Below are 17,823 nucleotides of genomic sequence, written 5' to 3' on the forward strand. Positions count from 1 at the left end.
TTTTTTCTCGGTTCAACTTTTGTGACCTGCTACAGAATGGGGTGAGTTCAGTATTTTTTAATATATCAAGAAAACAGAGTGTTGTATAAATCCGATTTTTTATTTTTCTGAAAGAAACGAAAAAAGATAGAAGAAACAGATTTTTATCTTTTAGCAAATTGGATTGAAATTTATTGAATTTTAGAATTTTTTAAAGTACTTATATATTATTTATTATAAATAATAAATAATAGTTATATAAGAAAAAATAATATTTTATTATAAATTTTATTATTATTATTATTAATTCATTTATTTCTTTATTATTATAATAATTATGCAAATTATTTTTATTAACATTTTTGAAAATAATTTGATTCTTTGAAGGAATTTAATTAAAATTGCATTGAAAATAATTGAATTCCTTGGAATTCTTATGAAGAATAAAGAATTTTATTAAAAATTTTGAAAATAATTAAATTCTATCGAAGAATTTTATTAAAATTTTTTAAAATAATTGAATTATTTTGAGAAATTCAATTCAAATTATATTAATAATAATTAATTTCTTATAAAGAATTTTATTAAAAATTTGGAAATTAATTGAATTCCATCGAAGAATTTTATTAAAATTTTTGAAAATAATTGAATTTTTTCGAAGAATTTTATTACACGGAGAGAAAATTATATTAAATTTTGTAAAAGTATTTCACAATTTTGGGAAAAATGCGACAAACCGAAATTTTGATATAAAAAATACTAAACTTTAAAAAGCTAATTTGAAATTTAGTATAATTCTATGAAATATAAGAATTTTATTTAAATTATAATGTAACTAAATTTCATATATTATTTCTTTCACTGTTTAGTATTTTCTAAGTCAAAATTTCAGTTTGTTGCATTTTTCCCCCAAATTGTAAAATACTTTTACAAAATTTAATATATATTTCCTCTCCGTGTAGAATTTTTTAAAATAATTAAATTCTTTCGAGAAATTTTATTACAACTTTTAAAAGTAGTAGAGAGTAATAGTTAATTAGTTAATCAGTGAATTATTTTAAATTTTGAATCTGAATTTATTCAAAAATTGAAGTTGATAATTGGAAAATAAAAAATTGGGTAATTTGCATAATAATAAATTGAATATCGCGTTTTGTGATATTCAAATTTGTTCTAGTTATATTAATGTAGAAATTTACTATCATTGTTATTTTTATTATTATTAAATAATAAATAATAAATATTATCAAAGTAAATAGAAAATTTATTAGAGAAAGTAGAAATTTTTTTAATTTATGAAATAAATTCTCTAAAAGTTATCAGAAAAATAAAAATCGGATTTAAACTCTAAAATATTATTTTTCTTGAAAAAAATTGAATACCTACTCTGAAATTTAGATAATCTCTAAAATATAATAATTTATTTCTCAACAATTCGACAACAACAACTTTATAAGTTTATAATTTCACAAACTTGATGAAATGGGGAAAATGTGAAATAATTTCTAAAAAATTATTACTTGTTTGGGAAGTGAATGTAAACAACAGTTATTCGTTTGCGATGTCGCGCTCTAGTTTCCCTCTTCGGGGATTTACTCTGCGTGGCAAGATGTCTCTCGTCCTCGGATAAAGGAAGGAAAGAAAGTAAAGGAAGAGAGCGAGGAGAAGACTGCAGATAGGATCACACGTGTGTGGTCCATCGCTTTACTCTTTATAAGACTTATATAAGCCAGCTCGAGAAGCGGGCCTGCTCGTTAGCGGCTCCGGCTCGCGACAAACTAAGGTCGCTCAACCGCCATAGGTATAGTGCTACTTAGGAAAAAAAATTGTAGGGTGGTCTTAGTACTCGTTGGAAATTCCAGGATGCATAAAATCAACTTTCAACATAATTAGTCCTTCTTCTAACAAGTCAGGAAATACTAACTCTTTTCCAAATAATAGTAAACTCTTCTTCTTCATGTATACATTTATCAAATTCCTCTTCACGTTTATCACGAATTTGGATAAAATTGAAAATGTAATTTACATTTTTATTGTTCGATTTTTGAATATAATTTTCTAGAATATTAGTATAATCAATTTTATTGAAATTTTATTACAGATTTAAAATTTAGAGAATTCACTTATTTAGTACATAATTAAATATTATTGTTTATTATTTTTCAAAAATTTTAATATAATTTTTAACAAGAATTTCATTATTCTCATAAATAATAAAATTTCTTGGAGCAAATCAATTATTTTCAATACAATTTAAAAAAATTTCTCGATAATATTAATATAATATTTAAAAATATTAATTAAATTGTATTACTTTCAAGAATTTTAATATAAATTCAATTGTTTTCAACAATTTTGATGAAATTCTTTTTAGAAAATCATCATTTTAAACATTTTTAATAAAATTCGTTCAAAAAATTAAATTATTTTCAAAAATTTAGATAAAATTCTTCAAAACAATTCATTTATTTTTATGAATTGTAAAATGCTCTGCAATAAATTAATTATTTTCATAATTAAGAAAATTCTTCAAAAGAATTAAAATATTTTCATAAATAATAAAATTTTTCAAAGGAATTCAATTATTCTCATAAATAATAAAATGTTTCAGATGAATTCAATTATTTTCAATACAATTTTAATAAAATTTATCTAAAGAATACAATTATTTTCAAAAATATTTTTTAAATTCAATTATTTTCAAATATTCTTCGAAACAATTCAATTATTTTTATAAATTGTAAAATTCTTGTTAAGAATTCAATTATGTTTGCAAATAATAAAATTCTACTGAGAAATTCAATTTTCAATACAATTTTAATAAAATTTCTAGGAAAAAATTCAATTATATTCAAGATAATTTTAATAAAATTTCTCTAACAAGTTTAATTATTTTTAAAAATTGTAAAAAAAATTTTCTAAACAATTTAATTGTTCTTTTTAATTTTAATCAAAAATTTTTAGTTTTTTTAATTCTTTAATCAAAATTTTTTGTAAATTTCAATTATTTTCAAAATTTTTAGTAAAAATTATTTTAAAAACTCCACTATTTTCAAGAATATAGAAATAAATTCTTTAAAACAATTCAATTATTTTAAAGAATTTTATTAAAAATCTTTCCAAGAATTAAATTATTTTCAAAACAATTTTAATTACATTTTCTTGAAGGAATTCAATTATTGAAAAAAAGTTGATAAAATTCTTGAAATGAATTCGGTTGGGGTACAATTTTTCTAATACGTATTTTCTAATTTTTTATTTTCTAAAAATTTTTTTTCTAAAAATTTTTTTTCTAATAAATGTGAATTTTTAAAAAAACTTTTTTCTAATAAAGGTGATATTCTAATTTTCTTTCTTTTAATAAAGGTCATTTTTTTAAAATTTCTTTTTCTAATAAAGGTAATTTTGAAACATTTTTTTTTCTAACAATATTTAAAATTTCGTTAAAAAATTATAATAAAAAATAAAAATTATGCAAATTTTTTAACAAAATTTTTAAATAATCTAGTTAAAAATCATAATTAATAAATTATAAGGATTTTTTTCCTAAAGATATTTAAAATTTTTTTTAAAAATGTTTTATAAATAAATTAATATAAGAAATTTTGGTATAAAAATGATGCAAATTTTTTTTTTCAAAAATGAACAGAATTTTGTTAACAAATTGTGATAAGAAATTGTAATTTTATAAAAAAATTTCTACTTTTTCAAAAAGAAACTTATTATTTTGTATAAACAAAATTATGATTGAGAAACAGAAAATATGCAAAATAGTTTCTATTTCTTAATCTTAATTTTTTTTTTAACTATTTTCTAACTTTTATCATAATTATGCAATTTTACAAATTTTAGGAAAATAAATATTAGAAGTCATAACTTTTTAGAAGAACTTTTTTAAGAAATCAGATTTCATTAGAAATTGCTTTTTTTTAGACAAAAAGGATTAGAAATTATTTTTTTAAAAAGCGACGACCTACCATGAATTCAATTATTTTCAAATTTTTTTATAAATACTTTACAAGAATAATTCAATGATTTGTAAATTAATTAATTTACTATTTTAAAATGTACATTAATTTTAAAATTGTAAACTTTTGAAAAGGAAAATTATTTCAAAAGTCAGGAAACAAAAAAGCAAACAGCAAAACTTCAAACTGCGAACAGATTACCGGAATACAACGATTATTAATATAGATTTAATAATTTTTGGTTGTATTATTAAAATACAATTAATTACTGATTGTTGTAAATTATTATTTTGGTAAACAATTAATATTCTAAAATAGATTTTTATTTTCCACATTAATATGATTCAACCGAGCATCGGTTGAAATATTGTCTATATAAACGTGATGGAATTTAATTTTTGTATTTAAGAGAAGAAATTTACGAATTCTTTTTTTTATGAGGAAATCTATAGTGTTGATTTGACCGCACACATTCTTTTTCTGACTTTTAGATGAAGCCGGCTCATTTGTTTCCGCAGTGTAACCGGAGTTTCCTGTCGTCAGCGCGGCACCTCTTCACCGAGACTGATGTCCTCGACTCTCATGTAAATCGGCTAATTCCACGCGGTGCATTAATTATCTCGTTACGTATATATCCTACCCCGATATCGCTAGAGAACATATAAGCGGCAAGAAAAAGGGGTTCACATTCCTTAAAGCCAATTATCGGTCCGAGAGAGAAAGAGAGATATTACGATTCCCATGGACAATCTTTTCGACATAATCAAACTCCTCGGGTTTTTTCAATTCTCGCTCATTGGTATTGTAATAGTTGGGTGATGGATACAATTATGTTTGTATAATTTCGAAATTGTTTTTAATTTAATTTTGATAATTTAAATGAAACTTATTTGGTTTTATTTAGTATTTTTGGTTTTATTTTCTATTTTTGGTTGTAACTGGTATTTTTGCTTTATGATTTTATTTGATATTTTTAGTTGGTATTAATTAAAGGACGGAGATTCAAGTTGATCATCATAATGTGTGTCTGAAAATGAATGACGGTTAATTTGTATGAGGTTCTTTTATTTACTTATAATATATATAGTTATGTTTAAAGGAAAAGAGAAGTATATGTTGCCCGCTTCCATTGCAGTTTTCTCGAGCTTATCGTCGGATCGACTCGCATTTAATCCTCACAAAAAACGGAGGCTGCTCAAGCCGCCCGTGTGGCGCCTGCATCCGTTGTCCAGCGAACGACAAGCAATCCACCTTGGATGTCCACCGGGTGACCCATTTAGAAATATATCATCTTCATCTTTACCGCAGTAACCCTATTGAAAGCAATACGCAGAAAAAATATCTCTTCAATTTTTACAAAAAAAAAAAACAAAGAAACTTTTTTCACTCTTAAGAGGAATGTTGTGATTCTAATATAACCATAAAAGTAGAAAATGATTTTTAACGCAAACGAAAATTTAAAAAAATTAAAATTAATGTTCTCGAAATTAAAACTCGAGGAATACTTCAATTCAAACAATTTTAGAAGATTTATTAGTTTATAAACTATTTATAATTAATAATAGAGTTGAAATTATCGACTTAGAATTAATTTCGAACAATTTTGGAAACTCTAGTTAATAATCTATTTAGAAAAAATAATTTATGAAATGTTTCGAAAAAATTTATTTCTAGACTGTTTAGAAAAAATTATTTTTAAACTATTGAGAGAAAATAATTTCTAAACTATTAAAAAAAAAGATATCGACTCAAAATTTTTTGTCGTTTATAAATTTTATAATTTTTTCTCTACTTTGACGAAAATCGGGATTTAAACTAAATTTATTTTAAATAATAGTTTTTTTCATTCATTGAAATATTCTTTACAATCATAATAATTTCTGATAGAAGAGTATCTATAGGTTTTCTAAAATTGTTTGACAGTTTCATTGTATTTTTGTTTGGGTTTTAATTTTTTTTAATTCTGCGATTATGTTTTCCGGTCACAAGCCTCTTTAAAAATATTTATTTATAGAATTTAGTTCCTTGTTTGAAACTACTAAATTTTATAAATAAGTATATCGTAAGAATACAAAAAGTTATCTATCATCAGTTAAAAATATTTCTCTTAATCTCTATTAGTCAATTTTTATTATTCTCGAAACACTCCAAAAAATTTGGAAAAATTCCAATTTATTTCAATTCATTTGAAACTTTTTTAATTTATTTGGTAAAATTTCAATTTTGTTTGGTAAAATTCCAATTTCTTCGGAAAAATTCCAGTTTTTATTTCGAAGAATTCCTATTACTTTAAACAAATTGTAATTTATTTGCAAGAATTTCAATTTATTTTCAAAAATTCAAATTTATTTGCAAAAATTTCAATTCAATCGAAAACCTTTCATTTCATTTGGTAAAATTTCAATTTTTTCGGTAAAACTCCAGTTTAATTTGAAAAATTACGATTTATTTGAAAAATTTCAATTTATTTGAAAATATTTTAATTTATTTGGAAAAATTTTAAATCATTTTAAAAACTTTCAATTTATTTGGTAAAATTCCAATCCTTTTTGAAAAATTCTAATTTATTTCGAAAAAGTACGATTTGCATGAAAATATTCCAATCTATTTGAAAGAATTTCAATTTATTTGAAAGAATTCTAATTTACTCAAAAGAATTACAATTTAGTTAAAATGTTTTCAAATTTATTTCAATTTATTTCGATAAATTTCAATTAATTTGAAAAAATTTCAATTTGTTTGGTAAAATTCCAATTTCTTCTGAAAAAGTCCAGTTTATTTCAAAAAATTACAATTTATTTGAAGTAATTTCAATTTATTTCAACAATTCCAATTTTTTGAAAATATTTTAATTTCTCTTGGAAAATTTTTAAATCATTTGAAAAAATTTCAATTTATTTGGTAAAATTCCAATCTTTCTTGCAAAAATTATGGTTTATTTCGAAAAATTACGATTTATTTTGAAGACATTTAAATTTATTTGAATGAATTTCAATTTATTTGGAAAATTCTAATTTACTCGAAAGAATTACAATTTAGTTAAAATGTTTTCAAATTTATTTCAAAAAATTTCAATTTATTTGATAAATTTCAATTTTTTTGGTAAAATTCCAATTTCTTCTGAAAAAGTCCAGTTTATTTCGAAAAATTACAATTTATTTGAAGTAATTTCAATTCAATTCGAAAGCTTCCAATTTATTTGATAAAATTTCAATGTATTTCGAAAAATTCCAATGAATTCGGTATAATTCCAACTTTTTTCGATAGTTCTTAATTTATTTTCAAAAAAAAACTCCTCTTTATTTAGAATAATTTCCATTTATTTCGAAAGTTTCTATTTTATTACGAAAAATTCCAATTTATTTGTAAGTATTCCAGTCTATTTGGTAAAATTCCAATTTATTTTAAAAAATTGCACTCTATTTTGGCAAATTCCAATTTATTTCGATTATGTTGAAATTTACCGTCTTCAATATCATCCCTGAACAATTTTTCCGAGCGATTAAAATAGATTTCAAAAAACGATAGGCGGAACAAATTTCCACATGTAAAATTTGAAAGTACAAAAATAAATATTCCCCGACGACATTGAGCAATATCGAAGAGGGCCTTGATTCCAAGTTGAAAAGTATGTGCGAGTTAGTTTTTTTTTTTTTTTTTTTGAAATGTCGAAAAGAGAGGGTGAGTTTCGCGATGTGATTTAGCTGCTCGTAAAAGGCGAGTCGATGTAAGAAAAATATTAAAATTGAAAATTCTCAACGGGTGATATACGTGTGCGAATATTGGTGGCCGGCAGATGTCCGTAGTCGTAGGTGTGCGACGAAGAGGTGCCCGTTGAACGAAAATCGAGAACGGGGAAAGAATAAGATAAAATGGTGTTACAGGGGTTGAGGAGTATAAGTGAAAAGGGCGCATGATATTGTCTCGAGCTCTCGGTGACTCCCAGAGTCAGGACAATGCTACTTTAAAATATTGTCAAAAGTATAAAAGGAGATCTATGGGTGGGTGATAGTGAGACAGAGAGAGAAAAAGAGACACGAATTCTCTATTTATTTCTCTCACTCTTTTTCTCTATTGTGTGTCGTGCCACTTGTCGCGAACACACGTGTCACCTATTGGATTCCAAAAAGGGTGACTACCCCTTATTTTAACTCGTATGTAGAATTGTTGATATCACACACTGTACCTATATATCCATGCGGACTTTAAAGTGAAATAAATTAAAGCGGCCTCGTCAACCCCTTTTTGACACCCCATTTCATAAAAGGGTGTGCAATGGTTTTTTGACACACCGAGGCAATCAACCAGGATACACGAACAAAAATAACATTACAGGCGTTCTCAATAAAATATCAAATTAAAGTACGTATTTTTTTACGTATTTTTTTCTTTTTTGTGCAGCATTTATTAATTGGAATTTTTATTCCTTTAAAAGGGTTGCCACAGTTTTGGGAAATCAGGAAATTCAGGGAAAATTAAATTGGTCAGGAAATTTTATCAAAAGTACTGGAAAAATATCAAATTTTTCGAATTAATACAAAAATTCGAGTTTTTCGTGTCGAAAAATATTTTTAAAAAATTTTTAATTCAAACGGTAAAATTTTAACCATTCGATATCTAAATTGTATTTTGAAAAACTTTAATTTATTTAGGAAAATTCCATTATTCATTATAAAAAATTGTCAATTAATTTAAAAAAATTCCTATTTTTAGAAAAACTTTCAATTCTTTAGAAAAATTTTAACTTATTTTGAAAAATTCCAATTTATTTGAGTTTGATTTAATTTAGTTAGATAAATTTAAATTTCAGCATATAAATTCGATTTTCTTTAGAAAAGTTCTAATTTATGTGAAAAAATTATAATTTATTTGAAAAAATGTCAATTTATTTGAAAGAATTTCAGTTTAATTATAGATAAACTCTAATTCATTTGAAAAACTTCAAATTTTGAATTTTGAATTTCATTGAAAAAATTTCCAGTAATTTTTTTGAAATAAACTGAAATTTTTTGGAATGAATTAAAATTTTGTCAAATAAATTGGAATTTTTCCAAATAAATTCCATTTTTATCAAAAATGGAAAATTCTAATTTTTAATTTAATTGGAAAAATTGCCAGTAATTTTTTTTAAATAAACATGAATTTTTTGAAATAAAATTAAATTTTGTCAAATTAATTGGAATTTTTCCAAATAAATTCAATTTTTTTTTTTAATTGAAAAATTCAAATTTTTAATTTTTAATTTTTAATTTCATTGGAAAAATGTCTAGTAATTTTTTTTTGAAATAAACTGGAACTTTTTGGAATAAATTAAATTTTGTCAAATAAATTGGAATTTTTCCAAATAAATAACATTTATTTCAAAAATGGAAAATTTCCAATTTTGAATTTCATTAGAAAAATTTCCAGTAATTTTTTTAAATAAACTGCAATTTTTTGAAATAAATTGGAATTTTTCTAAATAAATTCCAGTTTTTTCAAAAATGAAAAAATTCTAATTTTGAATTTTGAATTTCATTGAAAAAATTTACAGTATTTTGAAATAAACAGGAATTTTTTGGAATAAATTAAAATTTTGTTAAATAAATTGGAATTTTTTCAAATAAATTAAATTTTTTTCAAAAATGGAAAATTTCAAATTTTGAATTTTTTTGGAAACATTTCCAGTAATTTTTTTGAAATAAACTGCAATTTTTTTAGATAAATTAAAATTTTGTTAAATAAATTGGAATTTTTCTAAATAAATTCCAGTTTTTTCAAATAAATTGGAATTTTTCAAAATAAATTCTATTTTTATCAAATAAATTAGAATTTATTCGAAAACTGGGACTTTTTTAAATGAATTAAAATTCTTTCAAAAAAATTTTAATTCCTTCAAATAAATGAAAATTTGTCAAATAATATATAGAAATTTGTTCGAATACATTTGATTTTTTCGAAATAAATTATTCATTTTAACTAAATTGAAATTCTGTCAAATAAATTAAAATTTTTCAAATGAATTGAAATTTTTTCAAGTAAATTGTAATTTTCTAAAATAAATTGAAATGTTTAAAAATTAAATTGCAATTTTTTCAAATTAATTTGATATTTTTCTAAATTAATTAAAGTTTTTCCTAATAAATTGAAATTCTTTCAAATAAAAAATTTGTCGACATAAAGTAGAATCTTTCTAAACATATTTGAATTTTACTGAACAAATTGAAAGTTTTTTAATGAATTTTAATTAAAATGAATTTATTTCAAAAAATTTCAATTTATTATTTAATTAAAATTAAATTAAATTAAAAATAAAAATTAAATTAATTAATTAATTAATTTAATTAAATTATTTAATTTATTTTTTTATTTTTTTTATTTTATTTATTTATTTAACAGAATTTCAATTCATTGAAAAACTTACAATTCATTTAGTAAAATTTCACTGTCTTTGGAAAAATTACAATTTATTTGAAAAAATTTTAGTAAATAATCGAGGGAGTTTTGCCACAATAACTAATTTAATTTTCAAAATAGGATAGACACTCTTAGTTTTAAAATTTTTGCTTCTAAATATTATCTGTGATTATAAATTGCTCTTCACGAAACTTTTTTAGATAACAGGGAAAAGATTGAAATTCAGTTTGGAAATGAGGGAAAAGACAGGAAAAAACAAAATCGAATTTTTGTGACAATTCTGTTTTAGTAATTTATTGTGCTTTTGGTTGTGAAATTAATTGAGATTATTAGAACAATTAGGAGAGGATTCGACGTGTATGCGTTTCCCTTAAATCGGATATATAATGGAAATGAGGAATAATAAATGAGTTGTACCGGTCGATCGAAACGATACGATCGAATCCACATCAGAGCGGATTAGCCAGTAAAACCAAAGACGAAGCGAGCAGCTGTTTCCTGACGAGCTGAGGAAAAAGAAACTCTCTCACCTGTCCAACGCCGATACACTAAGATAATGTCTTTTTGATACTTCCTAGCGCGACGATTCGACATGAACTCGTCTTTCCTGTCACGATGAAAATAACAAGTGTTTTTGTCAATGCGAACTTTTTTTTCCTTGAATTATTTCATTCAAGATCTTATAACTATTCTGCAGCTTTTGATTTTTATCGCGAGTCTGTTTTTTCTCTCATGAACCATTCAAGTATTTGTAAAAACTTGACGACTTTGTTATTTGATTTATATTTTAAAAAAGCGGAAGTTCCTTTATATATATTTATAAATACAGGAAATATTTATTTTCTTTATTTATATTTAGGTATAAATAGAGAAAATTTCGATTTTTTAAATACAAGTTTCGTTTGTTTGTTTTTTTTTAATCTTTGCTTGGTTTTATAAGAGTGTATAGAAAAATTGAGCAATTGTTGAAACTTGAGAAAATAATTATGAAAAAAAGTGAGAGATGAGTCTGGTTGATAATGATAGAAAGAAGGCGATAGGTCACACGCAATAAAATTAAATTTCAAGTCTTGTTTTCTGAGAGATTCTCGTGCTCAACGTACGAATACAAAATTCACACGCTCGAGGTGATATTTATAATGAAATCAATTCCTTATTGTTTTACTCTTATTTAAACACTCATGATTTTCATTCCATTCTCTCCTACGCCTGCAATATAAATTTTTACTTTCTTCGCTTGCAAAATGTCTATTTTTTTATCTTTCTCTCGGTTCGTCAAACAAGCATAAGACTCGCAATTCCCTTTTTTCTGAATTTATATTTTTTAGATTTTAGATATTTTGATTTTGTATTTATATTTACATTTGAAATATTTATTTACATTCACATATACGATTTGTTGAGATTCATTATAATTAATTTCCATATTTATAATATTTATACGATTTATTCAGAATTATTTAATTATTCTTAGTTATATAATTATTTTTTATTAATTATAATTAATTTATAATTTATTTTTTATTCCTTATAATTAATTTCCTTCTTTTTTTTAGGGATACACGCCACTTCACATAGCAATGCAGTTTGATCACGAGAACATTTTCAATCTTCTGGTTCAAGTTTACGGTGAGGACAAAAATTTTTAAAAATTAAAATAATTTCTAAATTTAAAAAAGAGTATTAGAAAGATTTCCCTACATTTTGGAACGTTTAAATGAAAGAGTTTTTTTTCTATTTGGAATTTTTGAAAGAATAATTTCTGAATTAAAGAAAATGAAATTTAAAAATTTCTCTAAATTTTAGGAAGCTCAAATGAACGAAATTTTTTTCTCTTTATTTGAAAATTTTGAAAAATTAATGTTCAAAAATAAAAGACAAAAGAAAAATAAACATTTACTCAAATAAAAATTAATAATTAATTAAATATAAAAAACAATATTTTGTACAATAAAATCCAAAAGAGAAGTAAAAAAAAAATCGTTGTTCATTCGAACGTTTAAAATTTTAAGGACAAAAATAAAAATACTGCAATAATTTCCGAATAAAAGAATTTTAAAACGATTTCTCCAAATTTTTGAACTTTGAAATGAACAAAATTATTTTGCAATTGAAAAATTTGAAAAATTTAAAAAATATTTTGAAAAAGAAAAGAAAAGGAAATATTTACTAAGTTGAAAATTAATATTTGCAAATATTGTAAATTTTGTAAATATTCGTAAATACATAAAACATTATTTTGTACAATAAAATTAAAAATTAAAAGGATTATAACAAAAATTTTCAAAATTTTAGTAACAAAAATAATAAAATAATTTTAAAATCAAAAAAAGGGTTTTAGAACGATTTCCCTAAAATTGAAAAAAATTGAAAGTAGGTAAAAGATAATAGAAGTAAAAATAGTCAATATCGATTTATATTATCAGAGTATTGACATTGCAGAGATTTCCTTTTCAAAAAAGGTGACAGGTAAAAATCTGTTGAGTAAAGCAATGATTGACAGACAAAGAGATGTTTCCTTTACTTCGGCAAAATTCAAAGTTTCATTGTCTATTTATTCAAGATTAGATTAATATCTCCACTTATCTAGCCAATGGAAAGTCTATTGAATTTCATCGATATCAATTTTTGAAAGATAAATATAGATTTTCATTCGATCTTCTTAATTGATTATAATTATTTAGAAAAAAAATTCTCTACAAAATGCATATAAAAATATAATTATTTTAGACACGTTGAATTTATTTTTTTTACTGTTCAATCAGAAAATTCATTCTTCTAAATATATATAAATTTATTTTTATATTTTTTTTTAGTAAAAATATACTGAAATATTTTTTTTGTTTTGTTATTTGTTTACTTTTATTATTTTTTTATTTTCGTAGTTTTATTTATTATTTTCGTAATTTTATTTATTATTTTAATTGACCTCTTTAATATAATATTTAATATATTTTCTGACGACGATATTTTATTTTTAGGGGCAAATCAGGAAATTCGTGATTACAGTGGAAAAAAAGCCAGACAGTATCTAGTTTCTCAAGAGGCTGCAGTTAGTCAAGATACCTTTCGCAGTAAGTATTTTTGATTTTTCTTTTTCTTTAAATTGATTTACAAATTTCAAGATTATTGCGAAACTTCCTCTATGTTGTGGACCAGTAAAAAAGCCGGTATTGCAACGTAATACATTATCTTGAATCTTTTCCCTCGGGGCAAGAACTTCAATGCAACCAGATTCATTTCTGAGCAAAGTGCATCGGCGGGTGGTCTTGAGTCTTTGATTAGAAAAAAAGCCAGGTCTAGTTGACAATTTTCTTTCTTTTTTTTTTGTTTATTGTTCTTCCAGTAAACTCGTGCTATTTTTCTATATTTATTATTTTTAACTTGAAGGGTATTATTTTCTTCGAACATTTTTTTCTTTTGTGATAATTTTTTCGAAAACTGTCTGCAGACTTCTTTATTAAATTAGACAAAGTCGTTTTAAATTTCTTTTTGCGCAAAAAAATTTTAGTCTGTCATTTGTAGTTATCTGCATGAAATTAATGCGTGAATTAGATTCGTTGTAGTTGATTTTACAGCACGATTTACTTTATTTTTTTGAAAAATTATATTTCTTCTATCTCTGCTTAGTAGTGAACACATAGTTGATATTTTGTTATAATTGCATGTAGTGTTTTATTTTAATAGTAAATATTCAAATTTTATTTTTAGAATTATTCGAATTTTATTTTTACTACTATTCAATTTTTATTTTGACTACTATTCAATTTTTATTTTGTAAACGTTTTTTCAAACAAGTTAAATTTATTTTTTCCTATTTAATAAAAAAATTCAATATTTTTCTATTTTTTTGTTTTCTTTTTTTGGAAAAATTAACTCAAATTTTTCTTTTTTCGTTTCTTTTTTAATTGAAAGTTTTGTGCAAAACGAAAAAAATTCACTGTTGCAAAAGGTTTTGGTTCTTTGGTGATTTTGGGCACTGGATGAATTTCCTTCTGTTATAGGACTTACGGTAGCTGCTAGACTCAGGCAAGTTCAAAGAAGCACTTCTGCTAAGTATTGTAGTAAAGCGATTAAAGTAAGAAAACTTGAAAAAATGGCTTTTTGATAATAGCTTTATTAATTGTGAGTATATTTCTGAAAAAAGACAGTTCTGAAATAATTCTGGAAATCGAATATTCCTAATGGAAAAAAAAGAAGCTTATAATTAGAAAAAGAAAGAAAATTAGAATTTTTTGTAATTTATAATTTCATAAATTCGAGAAAATTATTAAAATTTTTTGCTTGTATGATTTCCATTATCAGTTTGTCATTTTTCACATTTAAAGTAGAATTTATATTTTTTGCTTACTGTTTTCTATATAAATTTCACTAATTTATTAACAGACGATTTTCTATCCTTAGAATTAAAAATTTTTCAAACACTATATTCTGTGCTTTATTATAGTTTTTTAATTAATTTTTTTATTTTCTATTATTTCTAGTTTCTGTAGAAATTTTTAGATTTTCTATTTCTGAAAAATGGAAAAGTAGTTTAGTAATTTTAGTAACACTAAAATAAGAATGAAAAAAATTTGTAAGCAACTATAAATAGAAATTTCCTTTTTACAAATACAATACACGTAAATTATAATTTTATGCATCACACGATTTTTCTATGTAGAAGGAATTAATTATCACTTCTTTTTTTTTCTTTCACGCGGCCGTCGCTTGCTTAACGTCATTGTTAATTACTCACGACCAACAATCAAACAATTACGTTCTAACTGTTCAAATTTTGATTTTAATTCAATTAATTAGGACTGATTTTAACCGAAAATCTTTAATTAACATTAATGACTCTGCTGTAAATATTTCCTGTTTTTGCAAATTAACATTTATGCTCCAAAAGTTCTGAATTTTCAAATAAACGAAATATTTTTTCAGTATAGTTTTAAAAAATTGCAACGTAATGGAAACGCAAAAAGAATTTGGAACTTTATAAAATAATTTTTCAATACAAGTTTTGAATTTGAAAAAGAAATAAATAAATTTTGTTCATTTGTAAGTTGGAAATTTTAGGAACATCATTTATTAATCTGGTGTATGCAGAAGGATTTTAGATCTCCTTGGGATTAACAAAAATATTAAATTACTGTTTAAGTATATTTATTTACCTGCAATTAACTAATTTAATAATATTATTATTCAATATTAATATAAGGAATTAATTGTTTTTAATTTACTTCTCTACTTTGCTTGTCTAATAATTCATTCAATATTATTGTTCGGGGAAAATAATTCTTTTGTCTTTTTTCAGAAATCAAAGCAAGGAAAAAGCATGCAGGTAATTGTTTGAATTTATTACTCTTTATGATTTTTATAAAAATGAATGTAGACAATTAATTTTGTAATTTTATTTTCAGAGAAAGATCTTGGTTTTCTTCGTATTGGCTCACTGAACGTTCGCGTCAAACGAACAACGGAAGCCTTCAGCCAATTCCTGGGTGTGGCCAATAATAATGAAAAAATACACAAAAACTTTGGTTCTGCTGACAATATTCAGGTTTTTATTATCTTTTTGTTCTACTTTTCAAATCGTTATAAATAGATAATATTATTGGCAACTATCAGGAAAAAGTTGGGAATTTCTTAACAGTAATAAAAAGATTTTACTGTTTTCATTCGATATTTTTTATTATAATAAATAAAAATAATAATATTTATTTTGAAAGTTTAAGAAAATTCGAATTAAAATAAATTTTTAATTTCCAGCTCGATAAATTGATGCCACCGCCGAAATATGGAATAAAGAAGCGTCGTAGCAGAAGAGCACAAGATTTCACATTGTCTAGGAATCAACATTCTACCAGCCAACCGAGTACACCAGTTTCTCAAGGAAAGGTGTTGAATTATCGACAAAGACATGAGAATCGAAGACCAGCGTCCACCATCTCCACTATTTCTACAGTACCCACGAATCCTCAGAACGACTCAGATTCTGATACTACAGCTGGTTTCGATTCCGCTTGGCGTGGTGGTTCTCACATCTAAATTTCCATTCGATTTCATTAAAATTGATGAAAGCAAATTATAAACAACTAAATTTTCGAGAAACAAATTTTAGAACAAAACAAAAAATACTCTTATCTAATTCAATTGAATTTGAATTAAAGAGTTTCGCAAGTTTTATTTTTCTAATATTTCTAATAATTTATTTAATTATAGAAATTTATTTTTTTATTTTAGTTGACTCTGTTGACTCTGTTTATTATAAAGTTAAAAGTCTTGTATATTTTTTTACGTATAGAGACAGAAAAAGAGGGATGAACCTTATGTGTGAGTATAAGGTCTTATAGAATATTATTTAAAAATATATTTTTAGATTTTACTATATTTAAAAGTAGGGATCGTCAGCGAACTCGAAAGATCATAATTAGTGCAGTTTAGTAGCTAAATTTGCGCAGTAGTGTATAATGAGTATTGTAAAAGCGCAGTAAAGCAATTTAGTAGTTATACATTCACGCAGAAGTGAAATATTCTATTGTTTTCTTATTTCGAGAATAGTGTACTTCGAATATAAAAATAATTTGTTTTCTAAATTTAAATTAATCAAAAATAATTTGTTATAGTAAAAAAAATCACATCACAGATTTAAGTAGTAATATTTCTACTGATAATTTAGTTAAAAATAACTAATTAATTTGCGCTTTTTGTTGTATGTCAAAACAACTAAACTTTTTGGTAACTAATTTAGTTGCGAGTATTTTTTTGCAATTATTCTTCTACTGAAATTAATTGTTTTACATATAATAAAAAATTGTAATTTTTTAATTAATTAACAAAACATCAATAATAATTAATAAAAATTAATTAAATGATTAATAATTAATAAATAAAAGTTAATTTATTGATTTTATGAATTTAATTAATTAATAAAAGTCAATTTATTAATTTAATGAATGTAATTAATTAATAAATAAAAGCTAATTAATTGATTCAAACAATTTAATTAATTAATTAAATTAATCAACTAAATTAATTAATAATTAGTAAATAAAAGTTAATTAATTAATAATTAGTTATTTTTAACTAATTTAAATATACAGAGTGGTAAATATTACAATAGGAGTCAAGATATATTTTCTTAAATTAAAAAAAAAATTAGTTTGTGAGAAAGCCTTAAATTTTATTCCTTAAGTATAATTATTGTAAATGAAAAATAATTATAAAAGATATTTTTGAAAATAAAAAAAAGTTTGATTTATAAATACTAGTAGTATATTAATTAGAAATAGAAAAAAACAGTAAACAATTTTACTTGCTTTTTTAATTTAAGAAATATTATTTTATTTAATATTTTTTGTCTGCAGTTTTATTTATAAAATTATAAAGTGAAAAGTTACTGAAAATTAGAAAGAAAAGTTAATCCTCTATTGTAAACAAGAGGGTTAACGACCTTCGGCATTGTTAATAGAGGTTGTTTTCATTCTGTCCTTGT

At 22.9% G+C, this 17,823-nt stretch overlaps 1 protein-coding gene across 3 annotated transcripts in view; it reads left to right on the forward strand.

The window, feature by feature from the left end:
* The window catches only part of LOC122507464 (ankyrin repeat domain-containing protein SOWAHB), a 229,485-nt gene extending 212,321 nt beyond the window's left edge, over window positions 1-17,164 (forward strand). The window contains exons 10-15 of one of the 3 annotated variants that reach the window (XM_043620195.1): window positions 36-41; window positions 11,900-11,972; window positions 13,325-13,417; window positions 15,643-15,669; window positions 15,749-15,888; window positions 16,098-17,164. In XM_043620195.1, the coding sequence (XP_043476130.1) occupies window positions 36-41; window positions 11,900-11,972; window positions 13,325-13,417; window positions 15,643-15,669; window positions 15,749-15,888; window positions 16,098-16,376 (618 nt within the window). In that variant the 3' untranslated portion in view covers window positions 16,377-17,164. Of the gene's footprint in view, window positions 1-35; window positions 42-11,899; window positions 11,973-13,324; window positions 13,418-14,347; window positions 14,373-15,642; window positions 15,670-15,748; window positions 15,889-16,097 lie in introns of those variants that run through there. The other 2 variants (XM_043620187.1, XM_043620203.1) reach the window with 2 other exon arrangements.
* The last annotated feature ends 659 nt before the right edge of the window (window positions 17,165-17,823 follow it).

This window comes from Leptopilina heterotoma, unplaced genomic scaffold (assembly GCF_015476425.1).
Source record: "Leptopilina heterotoma isolate Lh14 unplaced genomic scaffold, ASM1547642v1 Lhet_114, whole genome shotgun sequence".
Classification (NCBI taxonomy): domain Eukaryota; kingdom Metazoa; phylum Arthropoda; class Insecta; order Hymenoptera; family Figitidae; genus Leptopilina; species Leptopilina heterotoma.